The sequence below is a fragment of the Peromyscus maniculatus genome, chromosome 6 (genome assembly GCF_049852395.1).
Source record: "Peromyscus maniculatus bairdii isolate BWxNUB_F1_BW_parent chromosome 6, HU_Pman_BW_mat_3.1, whole genome shotgun sequence".
NCBI classification, from domain to species: domain Eukaryota; kingdom Metazoa; phylum Chordata; class Mammalia; order Rodentia; family Cricetidae; genus Peromyscus; species Peromyscus maniculatus.
Genome location: NC_134857.1, coordinates 121,209,736 through 121,233,401, shown reverse-complemented (window position 1 = coordinate 121,233,401; position 23,666 = coordinate 121,209,736). Strand labels below are relative to the sequence as shown.

The window sequence follows — 23,666 nt, the reverse complement described above, 5'->3', positions numbered from 1 at the left end:
ACTGCTTGATCGACTGGACATGCAAGACCCATGGAAAGATGACCACTAAACTTTGCTTGACAAGATGGTCCTTCAGGTTCCTGCTTTGCAGAGAAAACTGCCAGACATTCTACAGGACACTGAAAAAAATGACGGAGAGACTCTAGGCCTGTGAGCTAAAGACAGATGCCCCAACTTTACAAAGGAACATTAGGTGACTGTCCAGTCTGTCAGCTATCTCTGTCTTACCCTGTAAGACTCCCGAAAGTTGCTTACATCCTTCTCCCATTTCTCAGGTAATATTATATCCTTCTGAGGTCTTTGATGTGGTTGAAGACTAGATAGTTGCAATTTCCTCAGTTATGATAAAAGATAAGTTAGATATAAAATCTTAAACTCACAAATATAAGATAGGACATCTTTTTTAATATTGTAACTGTAATTCTTGCTCGATAATTGTTTTGTTATATGTAATTTTACTATGTTAAAGTTAAAACCTTCCTTTTTAAAAAAAGAAGAAAAGGGGAAGTGCTGTGGATATCACTCTTTATAAATAAAACACTGGCCAGGAAGTATAGGCGGGACAAGGAGAGAGGAGAATTGAGGGAACAGGAAGAAGGAGGGGGAGACACTGCCAGCCACCGCCAGGACAAGCAGCATGTAAAGACGCCGGTAAGCCACAAGCGATGTGTCAATGTATAGATTTATAGAATTGGGTTAATTTAAGATATAAGAACAGTTAGCAAGAAGCCTGCCACGGCCATACAGTTTAAATGCAATATAAGCCTCTGAGTGATTATTTTATACGTGGATTGTGGGACTGCGGGGCTTGGTGGAACTTGGAGAGAAGCCCTCCAGCAACAAGTACCTTCCTGGTACTGGTAGATTTTCCTCTCTTCTTCCTGTTCTCTCCTTGTGTGTATAGTGGTATTCAAGTATGTAACATGCTATTGTTAGGTGGTAAAGAAATAAATGTGTCATAATTTGGTTGTTTTGAGAAAAATAATGACTAAATATTGACAACAGCATTTTCTATTAATTTCACCTTTCATAGATCTTAAATACCTGTTTAGCTTATTGAAAAGTAATGTACTATGGTACATTACTTGAATCCTACTCAGATGTATCAGGAACTTAGAGCTTCTTTTACCTAGCAGTGCACCAATATTCATAACAGAGTTAATTACATATAATTTGAGTAGAATTAATTATTTCATTTTTTACTTGGTCTGACATTGAGTAGCCTGGCTTTGTTTTTAGGTAATATGATTGTATTGCTAAATTCATTCAAGATATATGAGTTACCCCAGAGCAAATGCATATTAGATGTCAAATTCCTCATAGGCAATTGCTACTCTGTGGCCTTCTGTCCCAGTCCATTCTTTTCTCTTAACATGGACATTGTCTCTCTTCCAAGCTTTGTACTTTTGTTGTTAAAAAGACTTTTGTTTTCTAACCAAAGGTAATATTATTTCTTTGTAAAACTTTGGCAGCAATATTTCTCCAGAAATTTCAAGCTTAGTGGGAAACAGAGGCTGTAAGTGTGCGCTGTAAAACACTGTAATTATACAGTGAAGCAATCTCTCTGCCATTGTTTTATCACCCAGGAAATCAATAGTGGTAGAGACTACAATTCTCTGCTGGGCTAGAGTAGATCTAGGAGGACAGATGAGAGAGTTTATTGACTGAGTAGGAACTGCTAGCATAAGAAATCACAGCAGCAGGAAAAGATGGCTTTTTACCTGAGCGACTTCCATCCAAACTCCAAAGTGTTTTTGTCCCATAAGGGACTTGATTTTTTTAAAGCAAGAAAACACATAAGTAAACAAACCAAAATCACCACCTGTGCCCCAAATTATCTTTCCTAATTATAAGCACACTGCCAGCCATTATTGTTGGTAAATATTCATTCATGAGGGAAAATTCCATTATGGTTATGAGAAATGAGCTAGATACTGAGGAACTGATAGTCATGAGGTCTTAGTGTGAAGACAAATGTCATAGTTTAGAAAGTATTTTGTAGAGGAAATGTAGCATGTAGCACTATAGTTATTATAAACCATCTTGCTCAGAATTTAAATACATGTAGTAGAAGCAGGAGGTATTTTATCTATCAATGTTGAGTTATTATATTGAGATAGGATGAAAGTATTAAAGAAAAACAACACCCCAATCTAAATATTTGTACTTATCAATTACATCAATCAGTTAGTTTCATACTAAAGAAGAATATGAGATAATAATAAAGTGGCATATTCTATGTTTTTATTTTTTGTCCTCAATTAAAACTTGTGCCTGGGGATGAAACCTGTATCTCTAAAAAGACAATTAATAAACAGCTGTCTTCTCTCTATTGTTTACATTTCTAGAATGAACAGTGAGGTACATGGTAGCTACCTCTAGTCATCAGAAGCTTAGGAATATGGCAATGTCTGTGGAACACAACTGAGAGAGGCTCCTGGATTTTCATTTAGTGTGAGCAACATTATTATGTATTTGTACTTAAAGTGAATTTTCTTTTTAAAGGTCCTTGTGTATATAGAATCTGAAAAGTAAACAAAGTTGCATTTGTGTGGTGAAAACAAAGTCCTTGTTCTTAAATAACAAACACAAATACTCCTCTGTGAATAAATCTCTCTCATTGTATATGCAGCATGCATGAGGAATGTCAACATTTGGCCACCATTAGTTCAGATTCACCATGGTACATTATTTAATCCATTTGCCTGAAGAATTCTATATGCTTTATTTCATTGTCAGGAAAAGAGATAATAAATAATGGACATCCCAAAGCTCTTCAACAAATGATTAGGAGTTTGCAAGTATTAAATGCAAGCTATCATTTCACTGACAAAATTCTATGCATAAGGCATGAAAATATAATATAGCTCATTGCATCTACCATATCACCTGAGCCAACTTCTGTGCACATTAAAAATTGTTTTATCAATAATGTTCTCTTAGAATAAGCTAAATTATACCCATGATGTAATTTCTAATGCAAACCTAGCACTTTCAAGAGGTTGAGAGATGTTCTTAACTGAAGATTTATTGTACATTCATAAAACTACCTGCAGAAATATTTTGTCCTTGTATATTTTATATTTCAAGGATGTTGTTTCAGTGCCAGGCATGAATTACAAATAAATAGCTCACTTTTTGGAAGACATGTTTTGATTCTATGAGGAGTTTTAGGTACCCTCATATGCAAGGTAATACAGCTGAGTTAACAGTTCTCTGGAAAGAATGACAGCCTCTTCATGAAAATGGCTGAATTTTTTTGTTGTTGTTGTTTTGTTTGTTTGTTTTTGCTTGAGTGAAAGCAATACTATGTGTAACATTTGTTAACCTGACAATCAATATTCATTCTGGTTCCTGAGAGATTAGCTTTACCCAATTATGAAAGAAAGCTGGGATAGAGCTGCATCATTACATTTTAATTGCTGTTCAGTATCCTCAATTACTAATATTCCTTCAAGATATCCAAATGTCTCGGTCTCAGACCTCTCGGTGTCTGCATTTCCTCAGTTTGACTTACCCTGCATGCATAGCCCATCAGTGCAGTTCTTGGACTGCAGGACCAGGCCATCACAGTCTTTGCCCCCATTCTTGGGTGCTGGAGCTGTACACTCCCTCCTGCGCCAATGGGTGCATTCAGTCCCACAGGTTGACCACTTGCTCCATGATGTCCACCTGCCATCCACTGCCATGGGAAAAGCCAGCATGAGGTCAGAACAAGCAGATACTTAAACGGGAAAAGAAGCACAGCTCAATTTCAACATAGCAATAAGAATGGCAGAAGATAACCTAGTGAGAAGCCTGGAATTCACTTAAGCCTCTGGTGAATGAGTTATGCTCTACTTGTGGGAGTTCTGTGCATTCTGTTCCTTCTGATGGGTCAAGGAAGGCTTACTGGGACACATCAGGAGCTATGTAAGCAAGTCATCACACTTCCTATTTATTCATTAAAGGTAAGGCTTCTCGATATTGTATTGAAGATCAGAAGGCTTGCTTTTTGATCTAAAATTCCTTCCTTTATAGTGTCATGTAAACTGTGAAATCAAATATGTAAGGATGTGTAGTAGTGAAAGAACTCATTCATTCTCTTCTCCCTGTTTTCTCCCCTCCCCCTCTCTTGACTTCTATATTCTTTTTGTCATCCAGGCCACTTGATTTGGCTGAAACCTTTGCCATGCCTTCCTGTAAAGACAATATTATTTATAGCTTATTTTATGATTTCTCTCCATTATTTGATGCTCTGCACATTTCCATTCATGCTGAAATTATATTTAAGTAAATCACTAATTTTGGCAGTGACATAACAATTCAAAATTGATCCAATTTGATTCTAATTTGGGTGGATTACTTGCAAGTAAGTTCAGTGATAATGAGCTGAGATATCTCTATCTTGAGAATATACCATTTGATGTCAATTTGAAGAATAAACTGTCATACTTCAAAACATATCCTTTTAAGTATAGTAAAAAAGTAGGATTAAAATGTTAAACCAACTTTAAGAAGTGTTTGATTTCCCCCTGAAATACAAAAATATTTACGATTACCTATAATTCTACATAAAACAATGCCAAACATCATTTATTTAACCTTTATACTTCTCAAATCAGAATACTGGAAAAAATAATATAAATTTTAGTAGCTTACAGTATTTGACAAATCTGTCTTATTACTAAGAAAATGTACTACCCATAATATGTACTAGGATATAAACACACTAATGTGCAGAATTAAGGAACACTTTACTATTTCCATAATATGGGAGATGTCCATACTTCAACTCGCAATTACCCAGAGCAGTGACATTTGCTTCACTGTAGCTCAACAATATGTGCCTGTTACTTAAAGCACTAGCACAAATTTATGTGTGTGTTTGTGTATGTGGTGTGCATGTATGTACTGTGTGTGTGTACAACCATATTGTTCTTTTGACTAAAACTGATCAATGGACTCTGGATTATGTAAGTCATAACCTAGGTGAAATAAGGGACAGTGTATGGTAAAATCTGAACTTCTACACTTACCTATAAGTCAAAATGTGTTCGATAAATGAGAGCCCTGAAAGGTTCAGTACAGGAACCCATTTTAATACTAGGAATCAATACTTGAAAATGTAACCCATGGATTACATTTTTCTCTGTGCTCACTTCTGAAAAATGCTTTATGAAAGGATGAGCAGTAAAGAAAATTGGGCAAAGTAAAAAGAGCCAAGTCTGTGTATTCAAACACTGAAATTGATAATAGAATCCCTAACCATTGAGTACACTGAATTTATGGATTATTTCAAAACAATTTTATCATAACTTCTGGACATATTATATGACTAGGCATTTTAATGCATTTGGGATTTTGGTTGGATTTGGTTAACTATTAACTCAAATTTACCTGGAGTCAAGAGCTGGTAGAAACATAAAATACTACAAGATGATGCCATGTGGCAGAGGGATGCAATCTTGGTATAAAAACCACTGCAAATAATTCATAAGACAGATGACCAAGGTGTACAGATAATAAAGAGCTGGCTATGTTGTATTTTCCAAATCCATTACCTTATGTGTCACAAAGCTTAGCCTTTCTTTTAATTCATTCCAAATGTTTTATTTGCCCCTGTCCAGAACCTGACACTACATATCAACTATTTCAGGATAAAACATTTTCTAAATTTCAGTTCCTATTAATTTTCATGATTTTCTGAAGATCAAGGGTTGTTATTTCTAATGTTATGTGGTTTTCAATGTTGTTCAAATCATTTGAATTATAGTAGTGCAATTTTGCCTCTGGCAGTTTCTCTGAGAAGCATAAGATTATATTCATGGTTGTTTGTTCTCTTATAGCACTTTGCATATTTAGGTGGTAAAGTTAAGGGCTCTTTTGGAGGAAGGTTTATCTTCTTGGAAAGGTAGATACTGAACATAGAATAGATTTAAATCATGTTTATCACACATTTAAGTCAAGATTAGGTATATAGTTTTAATATACATTTTTAGAATGGTAGCAAACATTTGGAAGGAGACAATATGTATTTACCTGGGCACAACGTAGTGCATGCTATTTTCTGCACACTCTGCCCCTCACAGAAGGCCCCACCATTGAGTGGGGCTGGATTGGTACAGGTTCTCGTACGTTTCTGATATCCTCGTCCACAGCGGCTGTTACACACAGACCACTCTGTCCAAGTGGACCAGCCACCATTAACTGAATGAGACAAACCACAAATGGTAGATTAAACACATGGGAATGTACAATACACAAGCCACACACAGCATAAAGACTAGAATCATTTCCCATGTAGCCATAAAAAGAACAAGATTTCAATGCTAGAGGAGGCCATGGTTATCATAGTTTCAGAGTTTTGTTGTATAGCTGAAAAATCTAAATCGAGATATATAAAATTATTTTCCATAATTTACTCACTTATAAAAATAAATAAAACTATGTTCTCTTTTCCTTGGCTAACATTCTTAAGAAAAAATATATCCCTTTATCTAGTTAAACTCCCAAAATTACTTTTGACAGCTTATCTCGCATAAATGTTTACATCTGGATGCCAAGGCTATGAACCTAAGCCTGGGAACTAAATAAAAATCACTTTGATTATCTATAAAATACAAATGATTAAGTGTTTTTCTTCAGTATTTTCAAACTTCACAGCTTTTCAAGGAATTTTATCCAGTTTCACAAACCTGCAAACCTATATGAACCAAATAACAGAATTATATCTTCCAGTATCCTTGTTTTAAATAAATTGGTCATCTGATTGAGCTGGCAATTGGTTGGTACATTTGAAATAGATACTCATCTTATGCAGAAAGGCTAATTATGGTATGTGATGGAGGGGTCAATTGTATGTGATTACAAAACAAGAATTCCACATGACTCACACTATTCATTTCTGGACATCTGCCCTCTAGAAAAGTAGTTCAATAATTTGTGCATATATATATTTGGTTTTTTGAGACAGGGTTTCTTTGTGTAGTTTTGGTGCCTGTCCTGGATCTTGCTCTGTAGACCAGGCTGGTGTTGAACTCACAGAGATCTGCCTGGTTCTGCCTCACGAGTGTCACTGCCACCCAGCGCTTATATAATTTTTTAATGAAGTAATTTTAAACATGAAATGTCTGCTGCTAGTTAGAACACTATGGGACAAGTTTCCTTGAGGTAAAGAAGGTTAGTTACTGAATCAACACAGATTTTACACATGCAATGCTAATTATTTGCCCCAAATTACATTTTCTAAGAAATCTGTTAATCAGGAAATAAACATGACTGCATTTCAGACATGAACAAAGGTATCTTCATAAAAGATTTTTAAACATAGTGATAAATAATTAGAAGCACTTATGATGTTAAATATAGGAAAATGTTAAGTTGTACAATTATGCCATGAAAATGATAAAAGAGGGGGTTGGGGATTTAGCTCAGTGGTAGAGTGCTTGCCTAGCAAGCACAAGGCCTTGGGTTTGGTCTTTAGCTCCGGGGGGAAAATGATAAAAGAGGAGGTTATGTAATGAAACATAGATGTTTAACATTGCACATTAAATAAAAATAACATGTAGTTATTATCTTAATGTACTACCTATACATACAAAATACCAGTGGTATCATATTGATTTCAAAAATACTGTCTGTAGATGATAGGATCACAGACAACTTCTTTAACCTCTGTTTTTAATTTTTTTCTGATGAATATACATTTATAAGCCAAAAGTGAGAGTAATGAAAAAGCAGATATAAAACAGATTCAGAATATGAAATGATGAAATGTTTCTGTCGACTTATGAGCCCAAATTCATTATGCCATGAAAAGCATGAGCAGATGATTGACAGGTAGGGTTTCAACTAGAGCTCCCAAATCAAGTTTCCTGCTAAAATTTCTAAAATCTCAAATGTTACAATGTTGTCATGTATGTTGTTTACTAACATGGGAAGCTGAGATTCTGAGTTACATGTACAATTTCCAGTCTATTGACATTCTAATGTCTTTTCTAAAAATCAGAAACTTTTAGACTATTTTTTTTTCAGATACTGGACACATCCCTCAATTTACAGAGAAATAGAAAAGGACTCTAAAATTATAGGTTAAAAAGCTAGATAGTTGCTGATCAAGGCCTAGTGATTTCAACTTTGGTCCTGACCCTTGTCTAAAAATTCTTAAGCTATTTATGTATGATCCTTCCTCATAACAATGTTGTCATTACATTTGCATGTATTGAAATCATGCTATCTCTAGAAAAAGATTTGTATCTATATAAATACCTATAGAATGCATCTATTTATAGTGTGCCTTCATTAGTTATTTGTGATTGGCACATACTATGATTGGGCCCCATCGCTTCTTTGCATTTTAAATGTTGTTAATCAAGTGTTTCAGGCAGTTTAAACTAAGATAAAAGTACAAAACAATTTCGTGTGATTTAAGGAATACAATTGCTTACAATTCAACATAGCCATTATCTGGACTAGGAAATTAAACTCCAGAGTAATCAGAGGATTAAAAAAAATTGGAATGCTTCTGTTCTGTAATTAAAATGGCACTTTCAAAGTATCTCTGTGCAGCCTCTGGAACATCCTGATGATTTCTGTTTTTGTGTCTCCTCATTTTGTCAGTGATACAACCACACAATGGTACTGTCAGAGAGGGAACAAATTAATCTCTCTGTCTCTTTCTCTCCCTGTCTCTACCTCTACCCCCGCCCCCCCACCCTCTCTCTCTCTCTCTCTCTCTATATATATATATATATATATATATACACATATATATATACATTTACACTCTATAGGTTTCTTTTTAGTTTGATATGAGAATTAAACTGATGTAAGATGAATCAACAGGTAAAACAAACACACAAAGGGATTCAACACATGTTTATGCATCATGGGCACATCAAAAAGAAAAAGCCACACAGGCCACAAGAATTAACATGTATGTATGTATGGAAGTGGACCCAAGAGTGGTAAGTTTTGAAAAGGTTACTAAGATTTACTGAATAAGAGCTGCATGGAACTCTCCTGCTTTCAACTTTATGTCCTCAATGACAAGAAATACTTTCCTTTTTCGTGTATGGAAAATAATTTTCCTGGGAACTTCTCTTGTATCTAAGGTAAAGAGGAAATTTGGGGTGATCTCTTCTGACTTGCTATTATTAAACTGCCTTCAACTTAAGAAAATGGCCAAAAAGCTGGAATGGAATAGTCTTTGATACTGTATGTTATCTTAATCTTATCTTCTTTAGGACTCTGAAGTAATTGTCAGGATATGCCCAGTGACAGTACACCCTTCATAGGCTATCAGAATCCAGGCATAAGGCTGACCACAGAACTAGGGAGGGGTAGCTTCACTATTTTCTGTGCAGAAGTAAAGCTTGGATTTTTGTTCAAGAGGAAATGTCCTCTCAAAGGCTTGGTGTTTATTTTTTTCTGTGATAATATGTCAATATAACGAAGACCTAATGTTCTGAGAATTATGTAACTGTATAGTGTAATCTCTTAGTGTACAGAATAGCTGAAAGCTTAGCTGTGGAATGACTCATCTTGTGAAATAGCTAGGGAATAATGGAGTGCCAGCTGCATAGGGAGGCAATAGCATCGATGCCACACCAAAATGGGGTGTAGAATTGTTTGAAACTTGAAGAGAATCAATAGATTAAGAGATGAGCAGGGTGAGAGGGGGCCAGAAATGGAAAGTCTTCCATGCTATGGGAGTGGCAGTCCCTTGATCACAGCTGTCTTTCTTATGGCCCCATAGTCATTGGGTGGAGACAAGAAAGCAAGTTCGGGGGTGGAAGGCACTGAGTGTGCTTGCAGAATATGTTTGTTTCATCTTTCCTGTGTTTCTGTAATTGTGGATCCAAGCCTAGATTTAAAGGAAAAACCAATGGTCTGTCTTGAGCTTTGTTCTGTCTCAAACTTAGTCAGGTCTTGTTGTACTCATCCTCCTTGAGAAGTGAGGTGTCCAAGAAGCAGCAGACTCTTGAGTAGGTTACCAAGGCTTTCCAGGTGATAAAATTCACCACTCTTATGAGCCTCCTGGAAGTAAGTAAACCTTATGACCATGCACAAGCTTGGAAGGAACAGTAGTGGGAATCTAAAAGAGATTATTGGTAGTTGGACATTCTAAAATGAAGTAATACTATTAATAAGAAAGAATGGCTTGACACATGCTGAACTGAAACCCTGGGCTCTCACTTACCATACACGATGACAGTGGCGGTGGTGCTTTTTCTCTTGGCAACAATGTTTTTGGCAACACAGGTATAATTTGCTGTGTCTGAGAGCCGGGCCTGCTTGATGATCAGGTTGTGATCAATAGTAATATAAAAATTTCGATCTTCAATAGGATCAATTATGTCTTCATTCTTTAGCCACTCCACCTAAAGATATACAAGAAAATTTCATAAATCCCCAGTCTGGACCCCTGCATGGCTGCTTGTCCTGACCTGGGTTTTGTAGTATGTATAACATCTTTTCATGCTATGAACCTCTGCCAAGGAGAGGAAAGTAACTTTCCGAGGTCATATTAGGTATCACTCACCTGTCAAACATGCTGATTCTGTCTGCACTACATTATTCTCAAATGTCAATGAACCAGTTGGGAAATACAGTGCTCAAATTGTTTTCACTTTGCCCTGCAGGCAGGAATGGAGAATGAGCACTGCCAAGTACAGAACCCAATCAAAAATAACAGGCAAAGCATTTCAAACCTAACCTAAACCTTTTGCTATTTGATTTGTTTACTCTTGGCAACTTACCTGCTGCTTTACAGAAAAGAATATAAGACTATAAAAAAGCTCAAAAGGCATTTCAGACATCATGGAGCACTAATAAAGCAACATTTGGATGATTTACCTGTAGTCTCTCTGCAACATATGGATTAAATTTCCCTGAAAATGCACAGATTTTAAAATGTAGCCAAACACATATTTGGAGATGCATATAAGCCAAAATATTTGAGGGGGTAGGAAAGTTTCCCTACCAACCCCCAACACAATCCAAATAGCTTGTAAATTGCACTCAAATCTCTTTTTGAATAAATACTTTAGTATTCAAATCGTTGGCTCCTAGGTTGCTTTTGGAGAATCTGACCTAAGACATGATTATTCAACACTATCAAGCCATTGTTTTGCTATGTAAATACTATTGGTTCAACAACAGTTGCACTCTCCTTTCTGAATAAAAAGAGAGAAATATTCTCATACAAACTGTCCTTCTGGAGGGTAAACTGTTTTTTATCCTGGCAAGATTTGTTTCCTTGTGAACCGATTTTTCCATAAAGGAAAACAGCATTGATATTTACCACAGTTAAACTTTCCTTTTGCATTACAGTGGATGTGGACACAGGTAACCTTTAGTGGGAGGGAGTCAATATTGTTGCCATTTTCAAAATCTTAAAGAGCTTCTTCAGCACTGTAAGAAGTCTAGAAATTAATCTCTAAATCTGTCAGTGAACTCGACACAGCACAGTTCTAAGTTACTTCTGTAAAGGCAAGGGACTGCTAGTTACACTTCTCTAATCCACAGGCAAGAAGCCAGCATTAAGAGGGGAAAACAAAAACCAACCATACTCCTGAGAAACAGAAGTGGATGGGGCTACAGACGAGAGCCACTATTTGTAATCATGGAAATTTGAAAGCAGTTAAACATTCATGATATTTGCACTAATGGTAGGGAGAAAGAGAATGGGACCATTTAAAACTGGACTTTCAAATATGAATTTTGTTGCCAGATGCAGACCACACATGATGCCAGTGACTACCTGTAATATATTTACATGTGTGTATATTTAAGGTCTTAAAGCATACTACAGATATCTACTTGACAATACTAATAGTTGACTCGATTATTTCTCAGTCTAGTTTTGACCTTGAGTATCTGTCCTATCGTAAAGAAAACTTTCTTGCTCACTGAAGATGTGATTGCTGATTTTGTACTCAGAATATGCCTTGTCTTGAGTCCATGTTGCTCTCTTTCCTCGAATGATATCCCTCAGACACGGGGATTCTCTTTTCCTTGGATGTGTCTATGAGTTTACATTTTTCCCACAATGTTCCTGTCTGTCACGGTTCTGTGCTACTCAGACTCATAAGCACCAGCTAAGTCAGTTCTGTGGTACAGTTGTCCGAGGTTCCCCCATGGGATCAGAAGCCGTTCTCCTGAGATTATATTTGAGTTTTCAGTCTTCTTGTCTATCATTTCATTTTTGCTCATGTTTTCCCTGCTCATTTTTCTTGGAGCACCTCCTTAAAGAATGACTACATTCATCCCTTAGGCCCACGGCTTGCTTCTGGGTTCTCCATGTAGACTGATCATCTGTTTAACAACAGTGATACTATCCTAATCACAGTTGACATAAAAAGAGCCCAGGGTGTATTGCTAACCTCTAGTTTATTTAAAGAGTTTATTACATGGAAGAAAGAAGTCCATTTACACAGATGACAAAAGATTTTGAGAGTCTGGCCTGAGTTTTTGGTGCATTACCAATTTTCATACATACAGCCACATTTTCTTCCAATGTCTCCATGGTGGGACATCTAGGACCTGAGAAGCCCCTGTGCTGAAGTGTCTCAGCTTCTTGAGGAAGAGCACTGCCTTTCTCACATACTGGCTGTTTTGATCACAGCAGTTCTGCTTTGCGCAGTTTTCTGTGTTGGCCTATACACCAGCCTTGTAAGAAATGATGGGTTGTAGTATTAGAAAACAACAGAAAGAGGAAGAGGGAACTCTGGTAAAGTCTCACACTGCCTTGCATTCCTGTGTCCCTGATGTGTTCCGCCCTCTGCTCTAAGATCAGACCCTCCTGTGTAAGCAGGTCAGGGTTCTTCTGCTGTGGAACCAGCAACAGAATCAATCCTTCAGAAAGCCATCTTCTTAGAATGTCGACTTTTTCTGTTCCTCATCTAAACTTCATGCCTTTTGATGCCAGTGTTTCCTCTGCCGTCTTTCTAAGTGGAAGGTATTTGGTTTCCTAAGTGCAACAAACCCCTGAGCTTGTTTTGGGGTAAGTGCCTTTATTTTACACTGGTATTCCAGATCATTCTCTCTCATCTCTCTTGCTTTTAATCTCAGGTCATGAGGTATCACCTGATACTTACATTACTTCTGTACGTATCTTCATGTATCTAGGCTATTGTCATTTTATCCAGCACAACTTCTAATTATATTAATAACCATAAAGATGACACATCTGATTTCTTCCCCTCCTCCCCACCCCAGTACTGTATCTACCTACAACAATCCTTGTCCTCTTAGGTCAAACATCCTTTGTAGAGGTTTTCAATATTGGCTTCACAGTAGAGTAACTTGGGGAATGTTTCTAATATATCAGTTCTAAATTTGACACAGAAAATAAATCTCCTCCCCCCTGCTAAAAAAAAACAACCCGATTCTCAGTCTAAAGAGTTCTACCCTCAGTGTTTTTAAATCTCTCTCTCAAGGGTTATAAGTTACTGTTAGATTACTGACTTTCAAAATGAGATCTCTAGACTGACAGTGCTAATACCACCCTAGAAACAAGATGGATTGCACAATCTCATGCTCTGCCCACCCAGACACACTGATCCAAGTCAGGCATCCACACATGAGCTCCAGGGCACCTTTGTGTACATTTTGGAAGCATCAGTGCGACTTTTGTCCATATCACTATGAGTCACCTAGCTGTGAGTACAATGTCCACTTACCCTCTCCTTTTGCCACTTTCTGTCTTCCATGCTTCTTTTCTCTAGGAGCCATTACTCAACAGTCCTCTTCCAATTTTATCTCTCACTCTTCTGTATCATCTTATCCATCTTTCTTAAATGTGACCTGGCATCTACCTTGATGCACAAATCTTGCATCATGCTCCCAACTTCACTCTTTAACTTCAGGTACCTGCATGCCCTATACAGCTCTGTGTCTGGAAGCAGAACATAGATGCCCAGAGCCATTGTGAATGGGCTCATGACAAATTCATGGGAGCAGAATAAGGAGCTTTAGTTTGGCCATGTCATAATGTAGTTTTATCTGTTGGCTCCACTGTCTTAGACAACTGCTTCTTGCTTTGCCCTTCATCCTTAAACACTGCTTCGTTGTCTGTCCTTATATCATCTAACATCACAGAGACAACAGGCAATCAGGAGAGTGCCTCTGAGTTTCCAGGCTGCCTATCTACTCCTATGGCTCACTATCTGAGGGAGCTCTCTGGGTTCCTATAAGGCAACTTTGGTGCTTTTTATTTCTTTATCACTCTCTTATTGAAGGGTAAATCCTAGAAACTCTCTTTGTCTTAAATCATTCAAATATTTCTCTCTCTAGAATAATTCCCATAAACAGACAAACATACTGTTATTTTTAAAAATTCTAAGCAAAACCTTGCCCTCCTATTACCACTTCTATTCAGGCTCACACTCTTCTGTGGGTCTTCTAAGAATTCCTGGAAGACTGAGTTACACTTCCTATCACTCCCTGCCTTCTTCATTTTTACTGAACCCATCATAATCCTCCTCCATGTTCACATTCATTGAGGCTGTCCTCAGTTGTGTGTGACTGCGACACTATGTGGGTAGTGCTTAGGACCCATCATACTTGCTCAGCAGCAGCGTGTAACACTGTTAGTTCCTCTCTCCTTCTTACTTGTTTTCTCTGGACACAGCACATTCCAGGATCTGTCCCAGCTCACTCATCTGCCTCACCTTCCTTGATCAAATTTGTACCACCTTAATAGTCTTGCTCTCTTCTTTGTCTCTCTTTTATACTCAGATTCACTTCCTTGGTAAGCTCATTCTGCCTGCTGCAGATGACTCTCGTACTTATTTCCACTCTAGATTCCACCCATAATCTTTGGGCTCTCATATCTGCTGTCCTGCAATGCATTCAGTTGTCTGATAGTGTCCTTCTGAACAGACTTTTGCAACCTTCTCTTCCCATTGTCTCCGTTATCCCAGACAAGGCCCTGCTCAGCCTGCAGCTAGTTGAAGATACTCCTTGGGTGTCTATTGCATTCTTTCTCCCTCCAACCATTCATTATTGAGTAGTACAGCAATATTCTTACTCCTTCTCATCCACTACTATGGTGGATCCAATAAATGGTGACTTGATCCTTCCAAGTAAAAGTCACCATTTTTCTTTTGGATTGCAAGAAGAATCTTTCATCTTGCCTTCTCTGTTTCCTTCTGTTCCTCAATATTTTGGGAGATGTAGGAATCTCCCAAAATATGCTACATATTTCCAGACCTCCAGTGACTCCTTAGTTAATTCAATGTCAACTCCAAATCTTTACAATGAATTAGCATGGAGTCCCATGATGCAAGAAAACCCTGGCCTTTCAGAGCTTGACTCTCGCTCTTCTCATGGCATTATCTGTTAAGTATGTAGGCTCTGCTGCAGAAGACTCCATACAAACCAGTGTGCTCTTGGTGGGAAAATACTGAATCTGCTGGTGCTGCTGCATCTGTGTGAATCAACCTCCCCTGAGATGGCTTTATGCTCTCTTGTCCTCACCCCTGCTCATATCCTTGTTCAGGCATCACATTTTCATCATTTCATCTCCTGGTCAGCCTTTGAACCTTCATTCCCCATTTATGCCTACACCCTCAACCTCTCACCTTCTTTAATTTTTGTCATCTAATTTACTAAAATTTTACTAATTCTGTTTCTCTAGAAATTAAGATGCACGGATTTTTGATCTGGTTTTTGGTTGCTATGTAGCCCAAGCTGGCCTGGAATACAGGATCCTCTTGCATGAGTATTTTAAGTGCTATAATATACGACATGGGCTACAATGCCAAGATCTTTTTTTTTCTCCCTTTTCGTTGTATCACTGCTGTTTCTTATGCTTTGAACTGGCCTATAGTCAATGCTTAGCCAGGATTTCCTTACAAATTAACGAAAACAGGACACATTGTGGAGTAAAATCTATTGTACACACTTTTAGGTTCTGTAAGTGGTTGACTGTCAGAATTAAGACTACATACTTTTAGTGGGGACCAGCCTTTTAAACATGATTTTAGTTAAGCAGATTTATCAATGGCTATTTTTCTGCTGGGGACTGTGAATTCAAATCCCCAGCACCAGCCGGGTGTTGGTGGCACACACCTTTAATCCCAGCACTCAGGAGGCAGAGGCAGGCAGATCTCTGTGAGTTTGAGGCCAACCTGGTCTACAAAGCGAGTTCCAGGAAAGGCGCAAGGCTACACAGAGAAACCCTGTCTTAAAAAAAATAAAATAAAATAAAAATCCCCAGCACCCTTGAGGATAGCTGCCACACCTCTATGTGGCCTTATCAGAGACACATGAGATGGAAGATGAGCTCCAGTTACTCTGGGAGACTCCCAGTACCCTGTTACCATCTGAAACAATATCTATCTGTCCTACAGTCATTGTGTCTTTCTTCAAAGATGGGATGTCTGCACAGTATAAAAAACCTGTATAACTCCTGTGAATTAAAAAAAAAGGAGGTGGTTGAGTAACGTCTATAAACTTATCTAGAAACAGAACTGTTGCAAAATAGCTTTCTAATAAGTTGGGCCTGTAGCTTCCTAAGAAGTTGGGTCTGTGTCTTAGTGATAGAGTGCTTGTGTAGAATGATTGAGAACCAGGATTCACTCTCTAACATGGAAAAATTAAAAAACAACAAGCAAACAAGCAAAATGCAGTCTAGGTATGTATTTGAGTTGGTAGTATGTGTAGCTAGCGTGTACTAAGCCCTAGCTTTGATCCCCAGCCTACACAAACTAAGTGTGGTGGTGAGTAACTGCAAGAGAAGCTTCTCAGCTGGTGGAACAGATGTTCAAAGTCATCCCAGGCTACATGATAAGTTTTAGGCCCCCAGACACATACAAAACTCTGTTTCAAAAAGGAAAAAAAATATTAATCTGTGGTTTCACCTCATTTGCAAACCCTGATCATAGACTGTGTGTAGGCAATGTGTCAAGTGCTGGAGATCAGATCGTTGAGAGCCTGCTGATAGAGTTCTCTACAGAAGAGAGGTAGTATATGCATGATTGCAACAGGATATGTGTTAAAATGAAGGGAGCCCAAAGCTGAAAAATATGGAGAAGGGCCCTTGAAGTGTGCAGTGGACACTTTAGTTGCTTTTGGTGATGGGGATATTTAAGGAAGGGCACATACTTGGGTATAGGATGCAGAACTTAGATGATGGTATGTGGAAAGAAGAGTATGAAACAGACTCTGCAGTTTCTGTTTTGGGCATCTGTGTGCAGAACTGTGTTACAGAAGACAGAAACAATCTGAGGGCCAACATAATGAGTTGTGGTTGGCCCAATCTCATGAAAAATCCATGCAGGAGGGCATGGTGCTGGCAACAGTTTAGTTTTCAAAATTGTGTGCCTTTTTTGTAAACAGTGAGTTTTGAAACACTTAAATCCTGATGACTTTTTCTTGGGTCAGCTTTACCTTAACATTAAAAAATGGAAGGTATTGATTTAAAAGGATATTTACTGTGCAAGTGGGCTGAAATAATATTTAATTATTATTTTTGGCTTGGACAAATGTTATAGATATCATAAAAACTTAAATGTATAGAAGAGAAAAATACATGAAAGTAATTCTATTTATCATGTAAAAGACTATCTGAGTCAGCAAGAGAATTCAATATGCAAGAGCTGTAACATCTAATTTAAAAAAATATGTTTCATGTGCTAGCTCCAGAATTAGCAGTGCCAGAGAAAATTTCTCCCTCATTTTGAAGTAATTCCTCAGATATATTATATATAAAATTATTTTTAAAATCCAGCAGCTTTCATTGTTCTATGTTTTTAGCATGTTGAATAGTAATAAATTAAATTGTTCCAATGATATTTCCTCACAATGCAGTCTTGGTTAGTCAAGTGTCAAAACCTGCTCTGGCCTCTAATTCTCTTCATATTTCAGTTAGTCCCACATTTTTCTCTTTTATCTTCCACCTCTCCCACTTGGCAAATGGACTTATACAACAGGGAACTCTTTCTGAGTTAGTAGTTATCTTTAGCTGTGTATAAAACACTCAAGAAGACAGAAAAATAGGTTGAAGTTCAGAAAGCAATAAAAGGTTTCTGCCCCAAACCATGACTTGACACGGCTGCGGTGATGCCCTGCACCGTTCAGTTTTTGTTCTCAGGTTCAACAACTGTAACCTTTGCTGTCATTCAGGGACATATTTGATGTCATTTTCCCAAGTGTTTAAAAACATGGGTTTTTTATTAAATGTGAAAAGAATAGCTAGGAAGCAATATCAGAATGTTGCGTTTGTATATTCTGCTGTTACGTTTGATTTGAGTCATCCCACTGTGTATAGTTGAGAATCTTCCCTTCAAAGGCATTTCCTAACGTTTCAAAGACAAGGAATGAATTGACTGCTCAAGTTCAAAGTTGAGCTTGGACATTTTAGGTTATATGTATCTACTTTGGCTTGGTTTCCCAACTATACAACTTGTGCTGCTCATTTATAAGATGAGAATAATTCTAGGCCAAATTTTATAAGGATTTTGGGATCAAATGTTCTATGCCTAACATACAATCAATAGTTTAAAATTACTTTTAATATTCAATTAAGAATATACTAAAGGAGGTGAGAGTGAGACAAATGTAAAGAACTCAAAAATGAAATATATTGTATTAATCTAAAATTGCTTGAAATATGTCAATGTCTGAGTTCTTTTATCCTTCAGTGAGATTTATCTTCTTTTAAGTCACCTCCATTCACTCTTAAATGATAATCTAGCACTATGTAAGTAAGCATTGAATAGACAAATAGCTGTTTGGCAGATATTAAAATATAACTTTTAATTAACTTGTATAAATGCTTTCTAATCCTATTAGGAGATGTTATCATTGCATCAATTTCTAAAAGCATATGTAGAATGTATTTGTAGTAAAGGATATTTTATCAATATTAAATCTGATGTTAATTTCTACTTTGGTAATAGACACAAGAAATATGATAAATATATACACTCATATATATTGATAAACATACATATTAGTCATTCCTCATATATATATTTCAAGTTACCCCTCAACACTTGTTCTCTATGACATCACTCTCCTTATCCCATCTCCAATGTATGGCACATATCTCATGATCTCTATCACTTTAACTAAGCCTTCAGGGATGAGATTTCCTTCTAGTCACTTCAAAATGAAAGATGTTTAAAAATACTTTCAATGGGTACACTTTTTTTAAATCAAGCGGCAATCCATTATGATCTATCCTAACGAAACTATCTCTTTGCACACACACAGGAACTGAAATTCATAATGTTAAATCTAGACATCCTGTGGTTTGTGATATTCTTGCTCTGCAGCAAGTATGCTGAGTGAGAACATGATATAGTTCTGCAAAGAAAAATCTGACATTGTGAATCCTGTTTCAACATTCAATCAAAGAACAGCAAACAAAATTACGCTCATACAATTCTAGCTGAAAGCATCAGCAAATAGTCAAGAGAGAACATTTATCCAGAAGATATAACCTGAAAGTTTATGTACCACTCCAAAAGCCATCTGCAATTCTTGGTTGCTAAGATTTTACCCTCAGAAACTGCAGCCACTGGTGATTCATATTATTTTACTACTTAGACCTTCTGAGCCCCTTGGTCACCAACAAGGTACTCAATATTTTTGTAGCTCCCCACTGAATCTGATGTGTTTCTCCTTTTCAACAGACATGTGTGGGCTTTTTTAGCTTGTAAAAGTTACAATGTTGTTTGTCCCCATCTAGTCACTTGCTCACTCAGTCTTCAGACAGCAACTCTCTGGAGTAATGCCCATCATTCTACTCAAATTTTACTTTCAAAGAATACCAGTCATCCTGTCTAATTTTCAAATGCAAAGGAAACTTCTCTTCCTGACCTTGCTATGGCAAGTAGCTGCTCTGGGTGTGTCTTGGAAAACACCATCTTCTATGCCTTACATGCTGCTATGCAAATTTCTCAGTGGCCTATTATATTCCCTTTCTCATTTACATCAGTAGCCCTTAACTTAGTGCTCCAGAATTGTCCAAGAGTCCTTTACAGTGTCTCTATGCCTAGAGCCCATTGGAAAGGCTGTGATTTTACTGATTTAAGAAGGGCCCAGGCATTAGAATTTTTGAATCTCTGCAGAGAAGCCCCACTGCAACTCTGTTTGAAACCTGAAGGCTTCTGTGCGTTGAATGGACATATCCTTCCTTCACTTATGGCTGATAACTTTCAAACCATCAACACCAGTCTCAGGTTTCCTTAAGTTCTATCTGTATTTCCAATTCTAGATAATTCCATCTAGATGTTCAACAAATATGAAAAGCATAACAAATGCAGGATCAATAATAATCTCTTCACATTGATCTCTCTTTAAACTTGATATCTTCCTGTTTATTTTAAAATAATGGAGTCAGGAGTAGTCTTTCAAGTTGAGTTTAATTCCTCTTCTACATTCTAAGGTGTTCCTTATTTAACAAAGTATGTGCAGATAGTAACTATATACGATGCCATAAAATGCCCTCACTATACTTTAAAAAACCCAGTGACACAATTCAACACTTCAAAAGTGTTGAATTCTCCTAAGAGATGCTTTTGTCTAGATATTATTTGATTTGCTTATGGAAATCAATCAAGGCCACACACAATTTGCATCACTTTAAAAAACTAAATTTCAAAAATGTACAGTCAATGAAACTATTTTCCTATGATGGGGAAGATGTAAGACTCAAATAGACTTGACTACAGTCTTTACCTCTACAAGATGAAGGACTTCCCAGCTAGAGTTTGCAGGAGGATTTAATGAGATAGCAGAGTGGAAGTAAGTGGAATCAGGAGCTCGTCAATAGACTTAATGGCTTTTCCCCTGGTGTTAAACTCAACTCAGAGGCTACTGTCAAAAGAGGTTTTTTTATGTGTCTCTGTTAAAGAGTATGTATCTTTAAATTTCTAATATAATCATAAAAGTAAACACTTGGGGAGAATATGGCTTTTACTTTATCACTGTAAAGAAATCCAAGAATATTAGATTCTAAATCCTCACATTGGAGGCCAGTGAGATGGCTTAGTAGGTAAGGGTGTTTTCCTTCACACTCGATGAGTTGAGTTTGATCCCTGGGGTCCACATGTTGAAAAAAGAAGATTGAGGACTGAGAATTGTCCTCAGATCTCAACCCACAAACTGTGTCTTACCTGTACTCCAAATAAAATAAATATATGTAACTTAAAAATCTTCCATTAGAAAACTCTCCTGATGATGGCCATGTCCATTGTTCACAGCCACAATTTTTTTTTTGTGTTTGTCCAGAAGAGATGTTGCAATTCCAATCTTTGTGTATAAGGGTAGGTTCCCAGGTCTTGCTGTAGGAGGATCCTATGCTTAAGAATTCCCCTGATACTCTCATCACCCAGTTCAATTGACTGCCCATGGGATTCTCCAAACTAATATGATTTTAGTAATGAAGATGAGTGATTCCCAACTTGATTATGAGATCCAGGATTGAAGCATACTATCCCCATTGTGTTCCTAGAAAAGGTGTATAAAACTGCCAACTCAAGTTGTGTGGTTTGATTTAAGAAACATACATTTATGGTTCTTTGATACATGGTTTTATGGTTTCATAGTTACTGGTGTTTCATAAAAGTCAGTACTACTGGCTGTATTGTTAGAGGGAGCAAGGTTTTGCAGTAAACCACTGCACAGGCTTCCATAAGTTCTGAGAGACCGCTCTGACATTTCACAACCCTCACATTTTAAACACTGCCTATTACCTTCTCCCTAAATACTTTATATTTATTTTTTTAGCTATACCATGGACAAAGACAGAAAAAATCTATATGGTTCCCAATAGCTTTTCTATTTAGAGCTCATAATTTCATATGGGATAAATTGTGATTGGAAACTCATTTACCCACTTTCATTTACCCCTCATTTTCCTAACCAAATACCACAATAGTTATACTAACTACTACTGACCTCAAACTTCTAGCTAATATTGTTCTTATAGCTAAGTGGGTATAAAATTGGAAGTTATTTAAATAAGATAGTCATTCAAATACTATTTCTAGTACTGCTTCATGATTTTATGTTAAAACTTCTGCTACAAATATAACTATGTTCATGTTTTATTATGGAAGAGTCAAACTCAGATATTTGGGGGTTTAGCAAAATAAATTTTAGATTAAACCAGTAAAGCCTCTTCCTTAGTTCTTCCTTCTTCTCAGTCCCCTGAGCAAAAGGGGACTATGCCAGCATGATTCATATAAGACGAATACGGAGTACCAGTGTAAGCAACCATAACTATTTTTTAATATGCCTTTTCTGAGCTGTTGTTTTTAATTCAAAGCATCACTGTAAGGGAAGAATTATGTATGGATATTGCAATTATATTTTCTGACCAAATTTATTTGTTTCTCACAAAACAATTGGGATACTATATTGGAAACCTTAATAATACAAACTTTAGGATTGTACCCAATGAGATCTTTAGATGATAAATATGCACAGTTGAATATTGTTAAATTTTGAATATATAATTATATAAACCATACTTATTAAGAAATATAAACTTTGAATCCTGAATAAATCAACAAGCTTTATGTTAGGATATTCTGTGACGACATCAAAAGATAATGAAAGGATTTCTTTTTTTTTTATAAAGAATTTTTTTATTCATTCCACATATAGATCCCCCCACTCATCCCTCCTCCTGCTTCCCCTAGCCCAACCCCAATCCCCTCCTCTGAACAGGTTTGGCCTCCCATGGGAAGTCATCAAAACCCAGCACATTCAACTGAGGTAGGTCCAAGCCTCTCTCACTGCATCAAGGCTGTGCAAGGTGTCCCACCATAGGCTATGTGCTCCAAAAAGCCAGTTCATGCACCAGGGATAGATCCTATTCTCACTCTCAGGGGCTTCTCAAGCAGATCAAGTTACATAGCTGTCTTGACCCTGCAGAGAGCCCAGTCCAGTCCCATGCAGGCTCCACAGATGTGGATCCAAAGTTCATGAGCTCCCACTAGCTTGGTTTGGTTGTATCTGTAAGTTTCCCCATCATGGTCTTGATACCCCTTGCTCAGAGAATTCCTCATCCCTCTCTTCGACTGGACTTCTGAAGCTTGGCCTGGTGCTTGGCCATGGCTCTCTACCAAAAGTATTCTATAGATTCAATGCAATCAGCATCAAAATCCTAACACAAATTTTCACAGATCTCTAAAGAACAATGCTTAACTTCATATGGAAAAACAAAAAACCCAGGATAGCCAAAACAATCATGTACAATAAAGCAACCTCTGGAGGCATCACTATCCCTGACCTGAAGTTCTACTATAGAGCTATAGTAATAAAAACAGATTGGTATTGGCATAAAGACTGACATGTGGACCAATGGAATTGAATTGAAGACCCTGACATGAATCCTTATACCTATGAACATCTGATTTTTTACAAAGAAATCAAGACTGTGCAATGGAGAAAAGAAAGCATCTTCAACAAATGGTGCTGACACAACTGGATGTGAACATGTAGAAGATTGCAAATAGATCAATATCTATTGCCATGCACAAAACTCAAGTCCAAGTGCATCAAAGACCTTAATATAAATCCAGTTGCACTAAATATGATAGAAGAGAAAGTAGGAAGTAGCCTTGAATATATTGGCACAGGAGATCACTTCTTAAATATAACACCAGTAGCACAGACACTGAGAGCAACAATCAATAAATGGGACCTCCTGAAACTGAGAA

The 23,666-nt window shown here is 37.1% G+C and overlaps 1 protein-coding gene across 4 annotated transcripts in view; it reads right to left on the bottom strand.

Moving 5' to 3' along the window:
* Nucleotides 1-23,666, bottom strand: part of Unc5c (unc-5 netrin receptor C) — a 359,603-nt gene that overhangs the window by 61,835 nt on the left and 274,102 nt on the right. For all 4 annotated transcript variants that reach the window (XM_006986136.4, XM_006986137.4, XM_076575063.1 and 1 more), the window contains exons 5-7: nt 10,184-10,364; nt 6,022-6,189; nt 3,518-3,682 (exon numbers count right to left, since the gene is read on the bottom strand). In XM_006986136.4, the coding sequence (XP_006986198.1) occupies nt 3,518-3,682; nt 6,022-6,189; nt 10,184-10,364 (514 nt within the window). The remainder of the gene's footprint in view (nt 1-3,517; nt 3,683-6,021; nt 6,190-10,183; nt 10,365-23,666) is intronic.